We start from the raw sequence: 20,593 nt of genomic DNA, 5'->3' as shown, positions 1-20,593 counted from the left end.
CCAGGCAAATGCCGGGGCTGTACCTTAATTAAGGCCATGACCGCTTCATTCCACTTCCTATCCCATCGTCGCCACAGACCTATCTGTGTCGGTGTGACGTAAAACAAATAGCAAAAAATAAAAAAATAAAAATTATGACATCTATATTCAACAGGAGAAATCATTTATGAGATACTAAATTGATTACTGCAAGGTTGTTGTCTATCGCACATGGGAGGGAAGTATTATCGAGCTCCACAACTTTTTGATCGGCTGGTTGTTGAAGGATTTTCATGTGTGAATGAACCACAATGTCGCAACCATTTCAGTAAGTTATACTTCATTACACATGAAGTGAATTTTGATCATTGTACATTTCATAGCTTAGTTTATTATTTTATATGATTGTTGCTTATCCTTGATTTATTAGAAGCATGAAGTTTTAAGCAAAGCGAATGAAGTGCTGTATCGACATATGTCAACAGTGACTCCTGCCATTATTTTATTTTTCTCAGATTGACTGTGGGACACATTATTAACCTCCCTGAAGATGCGAATGACTTTGCTGAAGGTACTATATTCACATAACCGCCCAAGAATGCTCTCTACAGTAAAGGCGATAGTGATGACCATGAACTGTGTGGGGATCTGGAGAGACTCTCAGCACATCAGCTTTGGGTGGGAGCAGAATTACACTCATGTTCATAAAAAACAGAACACCTTGAAAGACTAGAGATAGGAAGTTCATATTCACAGGACACGTTCATTAGTATGTTCTGCTGAAACAATTAGCATTTCAGTTACCTAGGTTCAGCATGTGTCCTGTTGCCTAGTAGGCACTGGGTCCTCCATGGGCACAGATAACTTGTGCCGTGCTTGATGGCATTGAAGCATGTAAGGCGCGAATGGCGTCCTGGGGTATAGTCATCCATACTGGCTTCACCTGGTTCCACAGTTCATCGTTGGTGGTTGGTATAGGGTCACTGCACCGCACCCGGCTTTTCACTATATCCCACACATTTTCGATTGGTGACAAGTTTGGTGATCGGGCGGGCCAGGGCAACAGTCCGACATCCTGTGACAACAAGAGGGCATGTGTTCGTGCAGCAACATGTGGTCGTGCAGCAACATGTGGTCGTGCATTGTCCTGCTGAAATATGGTAACAGGGGTGTCGTGCAGAAAGGGTATGGCTAGGGTCGCAGGATGTCATTCACGTAGGTCAAACTGGTCACAGTGCCCTGGACATGCACCAACTGTGATTTGTGGTTGTACCCAGTAACACCCCATACCATAAGGCCTTGAGTTGGTGCTGTATGTCTTGTGCGAATGCAGTCAGTGTGATGTCTCTCCGCTTGTCTGCGGCAAACCAAAATACGGCCATTATTTTCAAACAAACAAAACCTGGATTCATCCAAAAACACTATCTGCTGCCATTCCTATCCCAAATGACGTTGTTCCATACACCATTACAGTCTAGCATGTTGTTGCACGTTAGTCAAAGGTAGGCGGAGAAGTGGACGACGCGTTGGTTACCCAGACCGTAATAAATGGCGATAGACTGTCACTCCTGGTAGTGTATGATGTGTTACACTGTTCCAATGTTTTGCCAGAGCCGAGGAAGCCGCAGATCTGTCCTGCAATGCCATTCGGATGAGGTGTCGACCTTCTCGGGGGGTGCAACCAGGCCCATCTCGTCGTGTTCTACGGTCTTCTATGAACCATTCTGTACACACCTTTTGCAATGCCAACACATTTCGTCCCACATGAGCAGCAATTTCCCGGATGGATGCATCACATTCTCTCATGCCAATAATGCACCTTCTTTCAAGTGCACTCATTTGACAGTATGGTTCTCGTATATGTCTGCGAGGCATCCTGCACATCTGCTCAAGTCACACTGATCCATTACCTTTGGTTTATAGTGACGAGAGCTGCAGGCACATTTTACTAGTCAGTGATGGTGCGCCAAGATATCGATGTGGACCTTGAACCTTAGGGCCAACATGGTTCAAATGCTAATCATTTCTTCAGAACAAACTAATGCACATGTCCTGTGAATATGAACTTCCTATCTCTAGTCTTTCAAGGTGTTCTGGTTTTTATGAACATGAGCGTAGTTTGTTCGAAGCTCTCGAAAGGTGGTGATCAGAAAATTAGGCAAGGTACTGTCATCGAGAGCGAGCAAATATCTCAGTAAATGTCAATGATGGAGAACGTTCTCTCATACATTTACATCTACTGATGGTGAACAGTATGAGAGGAATAAACAACTTAGGGTCAGCATAAACAAACTTTCTGTGAAAGGACAAAGAAAAGAAAAATGGACTTCCTGAGCTTCACATGCTACGTAATAAGAACATATTTGCAGACCTGAGCCACTCAGCATTCTTGTGCAGGGAGGCCAAGCATGAAAGTCTCTTCATGACTGTTGCCTGATGTGCGGTTTGAAAGGATCTCTCATCACCTCGAAACCAAAGGCATCCAAGTCCAATGTGCACAGTACAGAAAGGCAACTAGGAAAATGTGAAAAAGTGCAATGTTGGATGCCGCGTGCTCTATTCAGAAGCATTTCACACGCATTACAACACATTATAAAGGGCACTGAACATGGTAGATGCATGGCATTTGCTGTTGTAAATTTGATTGGACTATTGTAACCTCTGTTACTGTTAATTCCCCAAATGTCATTATTATGGCCCTTTTAGTCATTTATATAGCCAGTGTATCTAAAAGAAATAATTTTGCGTAAGTAAAAGTTGAAGAACGATGACAGATGAATGTTTTCGAAATGTCCAATTACCCATCACGTACATGCCCACTGTCGACATATGTTGACATGGAAAATCTTGGCGCAAACGGTTTGGAAAATCCTAAAATCACATTTCTGTTATTATTCTGATTGTTAGTAATCATATTGTAAAACTATAATGAAATATTCCAAAAAAATAATTTGGGAAATGAAATGAAATGGCGTATGGCTTTTATTGCCGGGAGTGTCCGAGGACATGTTTGGCTAGCCAGGTGCAGGTCTTCTAATTTGACACCCGTGGGTGACCTGTGCGTCGTGATGGGGATGAAATGATGATGAAGACGACACATACACCCAGCCCCCGTGTCAGCGAAATTAACCATTGATGGTTAAAATTCCCGACCCTGCCGGGAATCAAACCCGGGACCCCTGTGACCAAAGGCCAGCACGCTAACCATTTAGCCATGGAGCCGGACATAATTTGGGAAGATATGGGTTAATATAATTTTTATCCTTATATTTCAAGGTTTTTTTTTTTTTTTTTTTTTTTTCAAGGAACAGTATTGCAGTATTGATACCACTAAAGTTTATTATGACACCTAAAATGACTTGTACTCCTGCCATTAGGAGTACATGTAAGCTCTTCCAACAAACCACACCTTTTCTGTTCAGTTGGTGTTCTAATTAAAAAAAATAAAAAAATGTTATAATGGAGAAATATTAGCCTTACTTTCTGTGAAAGTAAACACTAACGAGGATCAGATCTATAAAGCAAAGAGCAGTTGTTGGTCAGATTTGTTCCATACATGCCATATGAAATCAACTCTATGGATTCTGCATTCATTACATTTAACAGCATTAATAAAATGTATACAGGTATAGCAATAGTTCTTCTAGAAATGAAGGCAAAAAAGTAGAGTGGGGCAGTGCTTTTAGAGTGATTTATTATTGTTCTTGACTGACATAACAGTAGCCTCTCACTTCACACACAAGTCTTCCCACTGTTACAACATCATGAATCATGACTATCAGCATCTTCTTCCTATAAACCATTGGATGCTCTTGTTGCATACACAGAATTACATGCTTCCAACCATATTTCAATTTGGTCAGAAACAGGGACAACCATTATAGTCATAGACAAGAACATGTTTAGTGGAGGGGCATTGGCCCCTCCTGAAATTTCTTCTTTCTTGGCTCACCAGAATGAAATTATTTTATAAGAGAGGTAAATAACGCATTTACCTAAAATCAATTGCTTGAAAAGTAAAAAACAATATATATATATATATAAATAAGGAAAGTTTTCTTAAGACAATCTGATATGGGAGTCTCATAGATCTTATATCTATATATATAAAATAAGAGTTTTGTCTGTACATTGCTCAGAATTTGAAAAGAATGCTATTTTTGTATCGCTCATGTTCACAATAACAAGAAAATGCATTTTTTACATTTCCGTAATTTCTGTCTGTCTGTCTGTCTGTCTGTATGTATGTATGTACACGCATCACGAGAAAACGGTTGAAGAGAATTTAATGAAAATCGGAATGTAAAGTCGGGTGATGAACCGCTACAATCTAGGCTATAAATTATTTTAATCACGCTGAGTGAAATGGTAGTTTAGGGGAAGCCTGAAATTTAATTCTCAAATATTTATGTTATTATTGGTCGTGTCTTAATGAAAATCGGTAGACAAACATGTGAAATAAGTCGCTACAATATAGGCTATACACGCTGAGAAACATGGTAGTTTAGGGGTAGGCCTAAAATTTAATTGTCAAATATTTATTGTATTAGTGGTCGTATCTTCACGAAAATTAGTGTGCGAAGTCGGGGAATAGGTCGCTATAATCTAGGCTATCAATAATGTTATTCACATTGAGTGAAATGGTAGTTTAGGGGAAGGCCTGAAATGTAATCTATCTATCTATCTATATATATAAAATAAGAGTTTTGTCTGTACATTGCTCAGAATTTGAAAAGAATGCTATTTTTGTATCGGTCATGTTCACAATAACAAGAAAATGCATTTTTTACATTTCCGTAATTTCTGTCTGTCTGTCTGTCTGTCTGTCTGTATGTATGTACACGCATCACGAGAAAACGGTTGAAGAGAATTTAATGAAAATCGGAATGTAAAGTCGGGTGATGAACCGCTACAATCTAGGCTATAAATTATTTTAATCACGCTGAGTGAAATGGTAGTTTAGGGGAAGCCTGAAATTTAATTCTCAAATATTTATGTTATTATTGGTCGTGTCTTAATGAAAATCGGTAGACAAACATGTGAAATAAGTCGCTACAATATAGGCTATACACGCTGAGAAACATGGTAGTTTAGGGGTAGGCCTAAAATTTAATTGTCAAATATTTATTGTATTAGTGGTCGTATCTTCACGAAAATTGGTGTGCGAAGTCGGGGAATAGGTCGCTATAATCTAGGCTATCAATAATGTTATTCACATTGAGTGAAATGGTAGTTTAGGGGAAGGCCTGAAATGTAATCTATATATAAAATAAGAGTTTTGTCTGTACATTGCTTAGAATTTGAAAATAATGGTATTTCTGTATCGGTCATGTCCATAGTAACAAGAAAATGCATTTTTTACTTTTCCGTAATTTCTGTCTGTCTGTCTGTCTGTCTGTCTGTCTGTCTGTCTGTCTGTCTGTCTGTCTGTCTGTCTGTCTGTCTGTCTGTCTGTATGTATGTACACGCATCACGAGAAAACGGTTGAAGAGAATTTAATGAAAATCGGTATGTGAAGTCGGGGGATGAGCCTCTAGAATCTAGGCTATAAATCATTTTACTCATGCTGAGTAAAATGGTAGTTTAGGGGAAGGCCTAAAATTGAATTCTCAACTATTTATGTTATTAGTGGTCGTATTTTAAAGAAAATGGGTATGCAAAGTTGAGGAATACGTTGCTACAATCTAAGCTATCAATAATTGTAGTCACGCTGAGAAAAATGGTAGTTTACGGGAAGGCCTAAAATTTAATTCTCAAATATTGTTATTAGTAGTCCTATCTTGATGAAAATCGGTATGCAAAGTCAGGAAATAAGTCGCTATAGTCTAGGCTGTAAATTATTTTATTCACGCTGAGTGAAAATGGGTAAACAGTATTTAATGAAAATCGGTATGTAAAGTCGGAGAATAAGAAACTACAGTTTATGGTATAAAATATTTTACAAATCACAGAGTCGAAAGAAAACTAAATGTGAAGGCCTACAATATAGAAAGCTCATAACATTGATCAACAATAACATTACATTGACCATTGTTTGTCGTGATGTGTTTTGTGTCTTCTGTTGCCCCTCATCTCCGGTAGACATGTTACTGCTGAGTACAGAGTATTTTTTTATTTGATTTACGTTGCACCGACATAATTAGGTTTTGTGGCGACGATGGGATAGGAAAGGGCTAGGAGTGCCTTAGGCCTTAATTAAGGTACAGGCCCAGCATTTGACTGGTGTGAAAGTGGGGAAGCCACGGAATACCATCTTCAGCGCTGCCGACAATGGGGTTCGAATCCACTATCTCTCGGATGCAAGCTCACAGCTGCGCACCGCTAACCACACGGTCAACTCGCCCAGTCGTATAGAGTGTAACAGCCCGTCTGAATAATGATGGGAAGTAGCTGAGGAGTTAGATAACTTTCTTCTTTAGCATACCATTCCCCTGGTTTATAAATTTTCTGATACTACTGGTACGTAACACACTGGATCATCATAGAATTCGGGCTATTCAATCCCTACTCTGAGGCACTGACTGGAATGAACAGTGTGCATATTTAGCGGAATACTGGCAGATGAGTGTTCATGGCAATATGCGGCCAGGTCATCCCAGCTCTGGAATTTTGGACTATTAGATTGGCACCGCAATCTAACCGCAGCACTGTTCGTTAAAAGTGATAAAACGCGCGGCTTTCCATTTGATCGAGTATTGTATATGATAGCATTGCTTTTAATCGCTACATTCATACTTACGTTTTTGTAATGACCTATGTTGATTTCAGGTTAGGAAAACCACAAAGTCAGTCTTTTTGAGAATCTCGTAGCGAAGCACGGGTACATCAGCTAGTCTCAAATATACAACTTATTTGGATGTCCTTGACATCAAACAGCCCTGTTATTTTGTGGTATTCTGAATCATTAAATGGACTTACCATCATCATGGTATTTATGTGTCTGATGAAGAAGCTGCAGATAAGAAAATTATTTTGTATATTCAAATTGTTTCTAAAAGTAATTCGGAACTGAACAACTATTATGCAAAATGTATAAAATTCAACTGTGTGTTTAGAGACTGACTGCTTTGCTACAGTTTTAAATTGAAAGTTATTTTTCAACATTTTACATTTTGGAGAGTCTACTGTCGACTGAGCCTGTAAAATACACCCCTCAGTTCATACATCAAGCGGTTTTGTGGAAACTATTATTAATTTTCTTATCTAACATGCATTTGAACCCCGTACAGGAGAACTATAATTTTTTTAAACCCCATCGTATTTAACATCTAGGATGTAAAAGTGATCAAGCTGTGAAATGTAGATGTTGTACGTTGAACAATAATGGAGGAATGAACGTTTCTTAGATGGCGAATGTTTTAAAAATATTTCTTAACATCTAGGACATAGGAGACCACCCTTCATGTAAAATTTTTAGATCGTGCCTGAAACAGTTTAAGAAAAACAGATTTTGTGTTTTTTGACAGTCAACCACCACCTCAACCCCTTAGGTGAGAAATATTTTTAAGTATATGATATTTTACCTATAGGACATAAACGAAGAACCTTCTCATAAAATTACAAATTTGTATGTCAAACAGGTTTGGAGGGTTGAATAATTTCGTTTGCAGAGATAATACCATTTAACACCTTAGGGGTTGGGGGTGGGATGTTTAAAACTATTTCCTAATTTGCACCTACAATCTAAAATATATACTGCTATTTGGATTTTTGTGTTCATATATTAAACAGTTTTGGAGGAAGGAATGAATTTATCTGTTTTTGGATCTTAACCCCCCATTTAACTCTCTGAGGGGTTTAACTTGTTTCAAACTTTCTGTTATTTAACACTTAAGATATGATTTGAAAGTTAAACTTTGTAATTCAAACGGTTTCACAGAAGTGAATATTTTTGTATCATTCCCTATCCCCCCAGTCAAAACCCCTTAGGGGTGTACTGTTTGAAGACCACTTTTTATTTAAAAATCAAAGATATAGAATTTAGCATGTATAGAGTGCAGCACCGGTTCATGATAAAAATCGAGATGAAACCTTCTTTATTACTTAGGCCTATTTTACGTATTAAGTTTGTGGAAAGTGATTAGTAATCTGAGAGGTTTAAATCTTTAAATATTATTCATTCAAGATTATTTCAGTTTTAGAAAAATGGTTTCAGAGAAATGAATATTATGTCATCAGAACTCACCCCCAGTCAAAATCCCTTAAGGGGGTGTTGGTTAAAGACCACTTCTTAGTTAAAATCTATTATTATATAGGAGCAATCATCATGTAAAGTTTCAACTTCGTATGTCAAACGGTTTCAGAGAAATGTTTATTTTTATCATCAGGCCCCAAACTCCAGTCAAAACCCCTTAGGAATATATTGTTTCAAGACCACTTCTCATTTAAAATCTAAGGTGAGTAGGAACAACAATCATGTGAAATTTCAACCTCTTATGTCACACGGTTTCAGAGAAATAAATATTTTGTCATCGGACATCACCACCAGTCAAGACCCCTTAGGAGAGCATTGTTTCAAGACCAATTTTGATTTAAAATCTAAAATATTGAGGAGTAACCACCATGCAAAATTCCAACCTAGTATATCAAGCAATTTCAGAGAAATAGATTTGTAATCCGGCCTCACCCCCAACCCCCCAGTCGAAACATCTTAAGGGTACATTGTTTTAAGATGACTTTCTATTTAAGTATATCTATATATATATAATAACTTGTCCTGACTGACTGACTGACTGACTGACTGACTGATTCATCATTGCCGAGCCAAAACTACTGGACATAAACAAATGAAATTTTGGGGATATATTCATATTAAGATGTAGGTGCTCGCTAAGAGAGGATTTTTGGATATTCCATCGCTAAGGGGCTGAAAAGGGGGCTGAAATTTTAAAATGAGTGTATCTATATCTCAAAATTTTTAAAGTTTGCAGATGTAAAAATTGGTATTGAGAATCTTAATTAAAAATAAAGAAACACGTATTTTTTTTGTTTAAAAAAAATCCCAATAGGAGGGGTGAAAAGTTGTGATGATGATGATGCTTGTTGTTTCAAGGGGCCTAATATCGAAGGTCATCGGCCCCACAAAAAAAAGGGGGTGAAAAAGGGGTGAAAATGGATTGAATGCCTTTAATGAGGATACTTATGTCTTAGAAACTGAAGATATTACAGACCTGGAAATTGGTGTTTGGGATCTCCTTTAAAATAAAGAAACACGTTTGTTTTTGTTTTTGGAAAATCCAATTAATGAGGGGGTGAATTTTTAAAATGAGTGTATCTATATCTCAAAACTTTTGAAGTTTATAGATGTACAAATTGGTATTTAGAATCTCCTTTAAAAATAAAGACACACGTATTTTATTGTTTTTGGGAAATCCCAATAGGAAGGGTGGAAAAGGGTGAAAAAGGGTTGAATGCCTTTAATGAGGCTACTTATATTTCAGAACCTGAAGATATTACAGACCTGAAAATTAATAATTGGGATCTACTTTAAAAATAAACAGGTATTTTTCCGTTTTTGGAAAATCCAAATAATGGGGGTGAAAGGGGGGTGAATTTTTAAAATGAGTGTGTCTACATCTGAAAACTTTAAAACTTTACAGATGTAAAAACTGGTATTTAGAATCCCCTTTAAAAATAAAGGAACACGTATTTTTTTTGTTTTCTGTAAATCCCAATAGGAGGGGTGTAAAAGGGTGAATAGCATCTGGGAGATAGGGGGTTCGAATCCCACTGTCGGCAGCCCTGAAGATGGTTTTCCGTGGTTAAGGCCACGGCCGCTTCCTTCCAACTCCTAGGCCATTCCTATCCCATCGTCGCCATAAGACCTATCTGTGTCGGTGCGACGTAAAGCCCCTAGCAAAAAAAAAAAAAAAAGTGAATAATGGGTTGAATGCCTTGAATGGGGATACATATGTCTCAGAAACTGAAGATATTACAGGACTGAAAATTTGTATATGGGATCTCCTTTAAAAATAAAGAAACACGTATTTTTTTCGTTTTGGAAATCCAATTAATGGCGGTTAAACAGGAGTGACAAATTGGGGTGAATTTTTTGAAAAATTATATCTACAGAATATCTGAGAAACGTAAAATGTTACAGACGTAAAAAGTGGGTATTTGGAATCTCCTTTAAATGTAAAGAAACATAGGTGATTTGTTTTTGGAAACTCCACTTAAGGGGAACTAAAAAGGGGTGACATTTTAAAATGAGAATTTCTACACTATATCTAAAAAAACTTAACATGTTACAGAAGTGAAAAATGGTATTTTTATCTGTATTTAAAAAAATAAACGTGTATTTTTAGTTTTCGGAAATACCACTTGGGTGGAGGGGGTAAAAGTGACTGAAAATGGTGTTGAATTCTTTTAATTAGGCCACTGATATCTCATAAATGAAGATGTTACAGACATGAAATTTGATATTTGGAATCTGCTTTAAAAGTAAAGAAACACGTATTCTCGGAAAATCCAATGAAGGGGGGGGGGTGAAAGAATTGAAAAATCAATTGACTTAATTGTATGAGAATACATACAACTAATAAAAACTAAAGTTGTTACAGAAGGGAAAATTGGTATTTGGATCTCCTTTAAAAACAAAGAAAAACGCATTTTGAAGGGGAAAACATCTTGAGGGGCGGGAGTGAAAAGGAGTTGAATTCCTTTCATGAAGACACACAAATAAAAAACTGAAGTAGTTAAAGTCGTGATAATTGGTATTTAGAAGATCCTTTACTATTAAAGAAACAAGTATTTCTGAAGTTTCACCACCTACATTTACTAATTCCAACACTTTCACTCTCACACCTTCTTCCAGCACAAGAGGCACTAACTTTTTATCCAAATGGTTGGATGAGTCAGTTAACACTGATGTGAAGCGTGCTTCTTTTAGCTCTTCATTGATCTGATTTGCCGTAAATGGCGCAATAATATTTACAATTGTCGTCTTGCACTTTGAGAACATTTGAATTTATCGTTGAAAAGAATTTTCGCGATGGCTGTTGTGCAGTCTGTGGACTTAAATCTGTGATTGTGCACACCAGTATGGTAAGTGAAGGTTGTTTCTTGTTCTCCCAGTGATAACTGCGTTTCTACTTTACTTTCATTTTTTTTTTTTTTTTTTTTTTTGCTTTACGTCGCACCGGCACAGATAGGTCTTATGGCGATGAGAAAAACACTTATGTGTTCTTATAGTTCTCATGGGGTTGACTATGTCTGACTGACTTCCATATGAAATTCAAAATTTAGTACTGTCTACTACTCCTTGGGTGAAAGGAAATTCTTTTCTATACTAAGGCCCACGAGAGTTGGAGTCTGACGTTTAGCACTACCGGCAAGAAAAAGTTGACTAACGCTGCTCAAAAATGGTCTGTTGCTATGGCAATGATAATAGCGAAGCCATCACCATGTGGGTTGGTTTGCTCTCAAGCCGCTTTTGTGATATTCGAAGTGGTACTATGTTAGCTGTGGTAGTTGTTACTGCTTTATGTATTTACGTATTTGTTTTCTGAATATTATTTTAGTTGATAGTTTATATTTTGTAAGTTTATCAGGGGCTAGTTGTTCAGTTTTCCTAGTTTTGTTCGTCTGTAGATTTTAGCGGTCTTGTAGTATGACTATAGTGTTAGTTTGAAGTGCTTCGTTAGAAATATTATGAGTGTTGATTCATTCCAGAAGGATGCTATTTGTCACCATGTTTATGATTATTATTTTAAGCGGGAGCATCCCACTGTTAAGAAATTGTTTTCCTCTCGGAGACGCAGCAAGTTATTTCATGGAAGAAGAACATCTCTGGAGAGATTATTGTACAAAATTGGTTTGGAGTACGGGCGAATTAATGGAAGGAATATTTTACTCAAAAGAGGCGACATTTCCAAACAATGTGAATTTTGAAAGAAAATTTGGGGCAAACATTTTTAGGAACATTGTATGACTCGACGAAACTTCAGTGAATGTTGGGCACACAAAGTCAAAGGGATGGACTGATGGCACTTTGTAAGGGACTATGGCTGGTGCTTCCAGGAAATGAGGACATCTAAGACATACGATGATTTTGTAACCAACACTCTCCTTCTATTTAAATCAAAAAGAACTGGAGATTAGCATGAAGAGATAGACCACGACAGGTTTTGAAGGTGGTTCGAGCAACAATTCCTGCCAAACATAGAGTCCAACAGTGTTATTATAATGGACAATGACCCATATCACTCCATTCAGATCGTCAACGAACCTACAATGTCATGTAGAAAGGATGAAATGATCAAGCGGCTCATTAGGCATGGCATTGAAGTAGACCGCACTATGATGAAGGGATTTCTTTTAAGTGTCATTGATAATGTTAAGCCCAGGATTCCTCAGTGTTATATACATGGACTTGCTACGAAGCATGGCCACGAAGTCATTAGGCTATCACTTTACTACTGCCAGTTCAATCCCATAGAACTGATAAGGGCTCAAGTACAAAATTATGTTGCCAGCAACAACAAAACATTCACCATGGCAAGACTTGTCGTTAAGGGCAGTGGTCAGGTAATCCAGGAAAACTGGGAGAATGCCATAGGACATGTAGAGAGGAAAACAGAAAATGCGCAGAAATGGGAAGGATGTACTGACAGTGCCGTGGACGATTTAATTATTCACCAGGCAGTTCTTCAAGCTCCAGTGAAATTGAAAGTAACAGTGATAATGAGCAGTAAAGTGCAGGAGAGAATATGGATGGGATAGGCCCATTCTACAGGGTGATTAATTTGAAAGTGCAGAGCGGAGTGCCGAGGATTAGGCATTCTGGGAAGCGGAGACACCGAACGCAGTGCCCGCCATGACAAGCAGGCATAGTCGGCTCAAAGAAGCGGCATGATTACGCCTATAGAAACTAAACGAACCTGAACTCACCGGCTACATAGATGCTCTGGATAAATAAGTAAATGAATAAACAAATAAATAAATCAACTACGAAATTAAACTGAACTCGCCAGTAACAAATAAATAAATAAATAAATAAATAAATAAATAAATAAATAAATAAATAAATAAATAAATAAATAAATAAATAAATAAATAAATAAATAAATAAATAAACTAGGAAATTAAACTGAACTCGCCAGTATTTACAGACGATATCTCTTTCAGCTACAATGCAAGCTTCACATCTTGTAGTTCATGGACACCGATAGAACGCACAGTGTTCCTAATTTCAGTTTTTAATTCTTCTGCAGTTCAAGGATTATTCCTGTAAACTTTTCCTTTAAGATTTCCCCATAGATAAAAATCACATGTGCTTAAATCAAGTGAACGAGGGGGCCATAAGCCTTTCCTGATGATCTGATCATCATCGAACATTTCCCGTAACCATCGCATAGAACTACGCGCCGTATGGGCCGTTGCACTATCCTGCTGAAAATAGCCGTATGTTTTCTCTTCTTCAGTCAGGTCAGCAAAAAATGGTTCCAGAATGTTGTGAATACAATGGTCAGAAGTAATCGTGTCCTGAAAAAATATTGGACCGATAATTCATCGAGCACTGATAGCGCACCACACACCCACCTTCACATCGTGCAAAGGTCTCGGCTGTAAAATGTGCGGGTTGTCTGTTTCCATATTCTATTTTTCTTTGAAATGACATATCCACTCAAATGAAACCAGGCTTCGTCGCTCATAAAAAGAAAGTTCGGATCCACAATACCATTGTGGGCACTATTTATTAGCCAATTGCAAACTCGTATTCTTGCATTGAAATCTGTAGGCAGTATGTTATGGACTGAATGAGTCCGATAAGATCGTAAACGTAACAATTTTGTTGCATTACGTGCTGAAGAAGGTGAAATACCACTTTCCTGAGCTACTCTCTGAAGCGACTTATGTGGACTGACCTGGAGTCTTGCCTGTATATCTTCTTTTTTTGCTAGGGGCTTTACGTCGCACCGACACAGATAGGTCTTATGGCGACGATGGGATAGGAAAGGCCTAGGAGTTGGAAGGAAGTGGCCGTGGCCTTAATTAAGGTACAGCCCCAGCATTTGCCTGGTGTGAAAATGGGAAACCACGGAAAACCATTTTCAGGGCTGCCGATAGTGGGATTCGAACCTACTATCTCCCGGATGCAAGCTCACAGCCGCGCGCCTCTACACGCACGGCCAACTTGCCCGGTGTGTATATCTTCTAACCTCTCCTGTGTGAGAGCTGTTCTCCTTCGCTTCTTTTTCTTATTGCTTACAGAACCATTACTACGCCACTTGTAAACGAGCTGATGCACGTAACGTTTTGATGGTACTGTCGCACCAGGAAATTGTCTACGGAATTTTCGAAGGCACCTTTTAACTGGTTTCTTCTTGTTGTGCAAATAACACTAGACCAAAAATATTCTTTGCTCTATAGTGTGTTTAACCATCATGATAATAACCTCACAACACACCTTAAAAGGCCAATATTTTCTAACTAACTGAGGGACAGAGTGCTAAACAGCTGCGCGCTGCAGTGAACACTTCTTATATCACCGTGTTGACAGAAGCCACATGGTGCTCGCTCGGAACTTCCCACGGCATGCGAGAAGAAGTCTGAACACTTATTCTCCCTGTAGATGACTGACTGTTGCCGGCAGAGCAGCGAGTACATATTTTTTACAAACATTTCAATTCAGCGCTTTGTGTACATTACATATCTGTACATTTTATTGTTATTTTCTGACCAAATAAAGGGGAAGGTCTAAATGTCTCCTTACCGAGCTCGATAGCTGCAGTCGCTTAAGTGTGGCCAGTATCCAGTAATCGGGAGATAGTGGGTTCGAGCCCCACTGTCGGCAGCCCTGAAGATGGTTTTCCATGGTTTCCCATTTTCACACCAGGCAAATGCTGGGGCTGTACCTTAATTAAGGCCACGGCCGCTTCCTTGCACTTCCTAGGCCTTTCCTATCCCATCGTCGCCGCCATAAGACATATCTGTGTCGGTGCGACGTAAAGCAAATAGAAAAAAAAAAAAGAAAAAAAATGTCTCCTTAATTCCATTTCATTCATTCATATTCTGATTGATTTCTTTTCTCAATGAAATATAGTCTTCCTATTGTGCATATTATACTGTAGTTTATTCCTGCAGTGTACCGGTACCATTAACAATCAGTGTTAAATAATTTAAAAACTGTCAATGTGGGTCGAGTTTTATTCTGTATTTAACATATGCATTTGTTGAGGTTATTGTCAGGAACTGATGATTTTGTTAGTGATTATGAAATCTCATATTTATCGGACATGACGTGTTCTGTCTTAAATGCTGGAATTATTAACACAAGCTTAGGAACAAGTTAAGGGTTATTGAATTACATTACGCCTATATGTTTTATTAAACACTCAGCCTATATGAAAGGGTGATATTGCCACAGATGAAGGTAACTATAACAATGAAGCGTACTCTGTAGTTAATGCTTTTGTCACTCAAATGTCAGACTCCAACTCTCGTGAGTCCAACTATAATACTATAATTTTAATAATTTTAATGCCAAGAGTATGGCTCTCCTGGTGTGGTTAATTGATTTAATATGAGAGGTGTAAATAACAAGGTACAGTGGCAACACAGATATTACCAAGAGTTTATTATGGTCATTAGCAAAATTCTGTTACACCCCTCCAATATACCGTAATCACCAGCCAAGTTCTGGACTTTCTACCAAATCTGTGGCAGTCATGGGATGCCATCAACAAGGTGGTCTCAGTTGACACAGAGATGGAGTGCCCTACTGTTCAGGGCAATGATGGACTATTAGGAAACCTGATGCCTCGGAGAGGTCCTTTCAACTGTGGGAACAAACCAAAATCACAAGGAATCATGTCAGGCAAATATGAAGGATATTCCAAGACTTCCCAGTGTCTGCACAACATGGTAGTCACTGCTTCCACCACAGGGCAATGCATATTGTCATGCAAGGTGCAAGATCTTTCAGCTGCATAGCCAGATACACATGGTGCTCAAGGAAACAGCAATAGTATGCTGTGTTGACAGTTCCAGCTTGGGGTACAGCACGACTCATGATACTTCTGGCGTCGTATGCCACTATCAACGTGACCCTCACCCTTCTGGGAACTTTCCTCTGACGCAGCAATACTGGGTGGCGCCATTTTTTCAATTGCCAATTTAGTTCAGGCTCATATGCCTGTGCCATGTTTTGTCATTGGCCACAATACACTAAAGATATGCTGTATACTGTATATACAGTATATATATTTTTTCCTAGTGGTTTCAAGGTCACACACCAAACACATCAAAGATTTTCAGCGACAGAAGGATGGCAAGGAAGGCAACAGCCATGACCTTAATTAAGGTACAGCCCCGCATTTGCCTGGTGTGTAAATGGAAAACCATACAAAACCATCTTCAGGACTGCCAAACGGAGGGAGTTGAATCCACCATCTCCCGAATGCAAGTTCACAGCTATGGACAGCCAACTCGCTCGCACTGAAGAATGTGTACCCTTCATTACATTATGTGTAAAGATGGGCACCATCTACAGCGTATTGATGCCATTTCCATACGTTTGTGATCATAAGTTGTGAGGTAGTGGACAACCCAATGGGAAGCAATTTTTCCAGAGGTTGTGAATATTCTTCAGCACACACCAAACCAATCGATGACTAATCCCAACTTCTAACCATAATTCTCGGACATTTCAACAGTCATTCATCACTATCATCGGTCAGGTGTCCATCCGTCCGTCCGTCTACATCTCTGTCTGTCTATGAAATTTGGGCTTGTTGTGTGTTTGAAAGCAATAAAAGAGGCTTTTGTACTTTTGTAAGCATGTGTTAAAGTGGTATAAAATACGTTGCCACTTCAACTGCTTACATAGAAAACACTTACAGCACCGACTTCTTCAGGCATTCTACACAATGATACAAGGTCCAACTGATAGCCTTCACTGCCTTATGGTGGTATTGTAACACATTTCTGACAGTAGTGCCACTACTTTATTTACAACCCTTGAATTATAACAACATACTATAACGTGTTATGGATTTTACATTCAGGATTGAAACAAAACATCTAAACTATAAAACCACAAAGTTAATTTAATTTCTGTTTCAGCTTCCTGAATTGAACAGTATGATAGCAGAGAGCCTGGAAAAAAACAACAAAGCAGATGCCATCCTTGTACTAGTTCAACAAAACTGTGGAATTATACTTGGTTTTCTTCTTTTGTTGACAATCACAGCCTTCCCTATATCTGTTGGATAGGGAAAACTGACAATGTTTAGGATCTAATAATTTTTTAGCATTATTTTTATTTATAAAGTATGTACAAACAATTACTGTATGAATTTTGTGAAATAAATTATCCAAATTTTTCTAGTATATAATTTATAGAGCATCAAAGATTGAAAAGAGAGGATAATAATAATAATAAAAATAATTTTGTGTGGCTATTTCTAGCCGAGTGCAGCCCTTGTAAGGCAGACCCTCCGATGAGGGTGGGCGGCATCTGCCATTTGTAGGACACTGCGTGTTATTGTGGTGGAGGATAGTGTTATGTGTGGTGTGTGAGTTGCAGGGATGTTGGGGACAGCACGAACACCCAGCCCCCGGGCCATTGGAATTAACCAATGAAGGTTAAAATCCCCGACCCAGCCGGGGATCGAACCCGGGACCCTCTGAACCGAAGGCCAGTACGCTGACCATTCAGCCAACGACTCGGACAAAAGAGAGGATGAAAAGTTAAAGGTTCCTAATGATGATGCTTGTTGTTTAAAGGGGCCTAACATCTAAGGTTATTGGCCCTCCTAATCATAGATTTGTAGATACTGAATACTCATATGAGAAAATGCCTCACAAAATGCAGCATGTTCAGTTTTATAATTACCTAAAGAATGGCCTGTCATCATCACAAAGGCAGATAATTTAACTCAAATGTGACCATAATTAAAATTTTGTGTATTTTTGTTCTTCTTTTATACTGTGATAACTACTGGGAGGGACTGAAGAGCTTAGTATTTTTTAAATGAACTTTTAGAAACTTTATTAAAGAGTAAAGAGGTACAAATACAATAATGCAAGAGTTTACAATGTAATTTCTTCATGTTGTCATAAATGCAAAGAGATTAGTTCAATACATTATACAGCAATAGTAGTCATATTACTTCAAACATAATATTTAATTTAAAATGGCTTGCTTTTTCCTCTTAACTCTTAGAAACTTTAGTAAAAGTGAATTCAAGGGTTCCAACTTTTCAATACAATACCGGTTTCGACTCGTTTACATTCAGGATTGAAATGAAACATCTCAACTATAAAACCACAAAGTTAATTTAGGTAATTTCTGTTTCAGCTTCCTGAATTGAACAGTATGATAGCAGAGAGCCTGAAAAAAAAAAAGCAGATGCCATCCTTGTACCAGTTCAACAAAACTGGTACCACAAATAAACCATGTTGTAAAATAACAATCTTGTACAACCTATATTGTATTGAAAAGGTGGAACTCTTGAATTCACTTTTACTATTGTGATTTTCAGTTCAATACCGGTACAGAAGAATAATGAAGTTTTTAACTTTGAAATCCTAGAAACTTTGTTGAACAAGAATGATACTGATGGCCTACTTTTAATACCATGTATCTCACAATGCTCTTTCTATCCATTATTTCCCTTAAGACTGGTCACACCTCCCAGCCACATATGGATATGTAGTCCATCAGAACAATTTTTATTATGTTCATTTTCCTATGCTGAAGTGTAAAGGAAAATTAACTTTAAATACATAATACTGTAGGAGTGTGTAAATATGTCATGCAAACATACATTTCTACAGTATGGTGCAGTAAGGTTTATTTTCCTTTACATCGTAGCATAGGAAAATGAACACAACGAAAATTGTTCTGATGGATTGCACATCCACACGTGGCCAGTCTTAAACAAAATAGTGGATAGGTATTAGAACTAGGCCATCGATATGCAACTGCAATATATTTGTATTGTTTATAATGTATTGTAGGCTATCTGTGACAGCTGTTGGCAGAATTGTGGACAATCAAACCAGCCTTTGGGCTGAATACCCAACATACATATTATGTAATATTTTAATATTATCTGAAATACAATTGTAATACTGAGATAATTCTGATATTATTACACATTCATAGGAACTCAATTTGACAAGTTATCAAATATTAGTAAGGCTTTTTCATCTGGTAGGGTTTACTTTGAGTAATAATACAAGAAACACAATCTACGGTGTAACCCCACATTACACTTCACACAGCAGAAAATTGTACATTTCTTGCAGACAACACACTTCCTCTGCTTCTCAATGGCAACCACAAAATGACCAATATCTTTGTCATACCTCACCTCATTCATAATCTGTCTGTGTGCTTTTGGTCTTATGCCCCTTGGCATTTCAAAAGCTGAAGTAGCAAGAATGGGGATGACAGTACTCCTGATGAAATCAACTAAACGCATATCCTTGTAAATATGACGAAAGATTTGATGTATTCACGATTGCCCCATTGAGACAACAGAAACAGATCAATGGATAGTATCAGCATTTGTTCCTGATGCGTATTTGGCACAGTCCCTGAAGTCTATCAAAAAGATCAACACCTCCCATTGATCTGTTGTAGTCCCTGAATACAATGGGCATGGAAATAGATACAGTTTCCTTTTTTTTCCCCCTCTTGTCCAATGCTTACATGGATCTGTTCTTGTCTATGTTAGTCGTAAGGGTGACTTGGCAGTTGTCATTCCAATGAATAAGTGTTAACCCTGAATCCTCTTCATGAACTGCATGGTACGACCTTCTAGGTTCTTTCTTCAAGTCCTTCAGAGGATCATTTTCGATCCTGTCTGAACGGATGGCGATGACAACAGAAATACCCTCTTCTTTGAGACTCTCTTGTACAGGAATACCACTGAAGTAATTATCAGTATATATTGTGCTTTTAGGGGGCTAAAACTGAACTCAATCTTCGCATGACACTCGCACCAAGTACCTGTTCAGATTCCCTAGGTTTTTGGGCTCCCGTTTAAGGTTCAAATTTTGGAAGGTAGCATGCTGGTGTATTCATGCACCAAAATTTGAAGCCATACCTTACAGACTTATCTCTAATAAGTTGTTTCATACAGTGCTGGCCATAATAAGGCTTCATGGCTTCTTCCATTGAAAATTTTGTTCCAAGAGGTTTAATTAGCGACTGGAACTTAGAATAGAGTTCAGTAATGAGGGGTCGAACTTCATACACCCTGTCTGACTTAGAAATCAATCCAATGAACGAACTGTCATTAAAGTGGAAATATCTGTGTATTTCTCTGAAAGAGAACCACTTACCAAACCATTGTTGGTACTATCATGGTAGTATCATAATACATCTTCTCCACAGTTACGTTATCAATTAACAATCTAAAAATATCAACATGTGCAGCATTAGTGCACTTTAGTTCTTCAACAGCTGCACGTTCTAGTTCTGAGGCACAACTGAGACAACTTCCTTCCAATTTCTTCTTTTAAGTCTGTTTGGTGGCCTTGATGATGATCTTCCAGGTTCATTTGATGCATCCACACTGGTAATGTATCTCCGGTAACGAGATTACTGCCTAGGATAATCTCATGTGAAAGTCTAGAGACACCTTTAATAAAAACTCTTCTA

At 38.1% G+C, this 20,593-nt stretch overlaps 1 protein-coding gene across 6 annotated transcripts in view; it reads left to right on the top strand.

Moving 5' to 3' along the window:
- The window catches only part of LOC136862823 (metal cation symporter ZIP8), a 920,308-nt gene extending 903,005 nt beyond the window's left edge, over positions 1 to 17,303 (top strand). For 5 of the 6 annotated variants that reach the window (XM_067139088.2, XM_067139087.2, XM_068225787.1 and 2 more), the window contains one exon: positions 17,044 to 17,303. In XM_067139088.2, coding sequence (XP_066995189.2) covers positions 17,044 to 17,193 — 150 coding nt within the window. In that variant the 3' untranslated portion in view covers positions 17,194 to 17,303. The remainder of the gene's footprint in view (positions 1 to 17,043) is intronic. The other variant, XM_067139090.2, reaches the window with a different exon arrangement.
- The last annotated feature ends 3,290 nt before the right edge of the window (positions 17,304 to 20,593 follow it).

This window comes from Anabrus simplex, chromosome 2, assembly GCF_040414725.1.
Source record: "Anabrus simplex isolate iqAnaSimp1 chromosome 2, ASM4041472v1, whole genome shotgun sequence".
Classification (NCBI taxonomy): Eukaryota; Metazoa; Arthropoda; class Insecta; order Orthoptera; family Tettigoniidae; genus Anabrus; species Anabrus simplex.
Note: the sequence above shows the minus strand (reverse complement) of the source record. Positions and strands in the feature narration are given on the sequence as shown.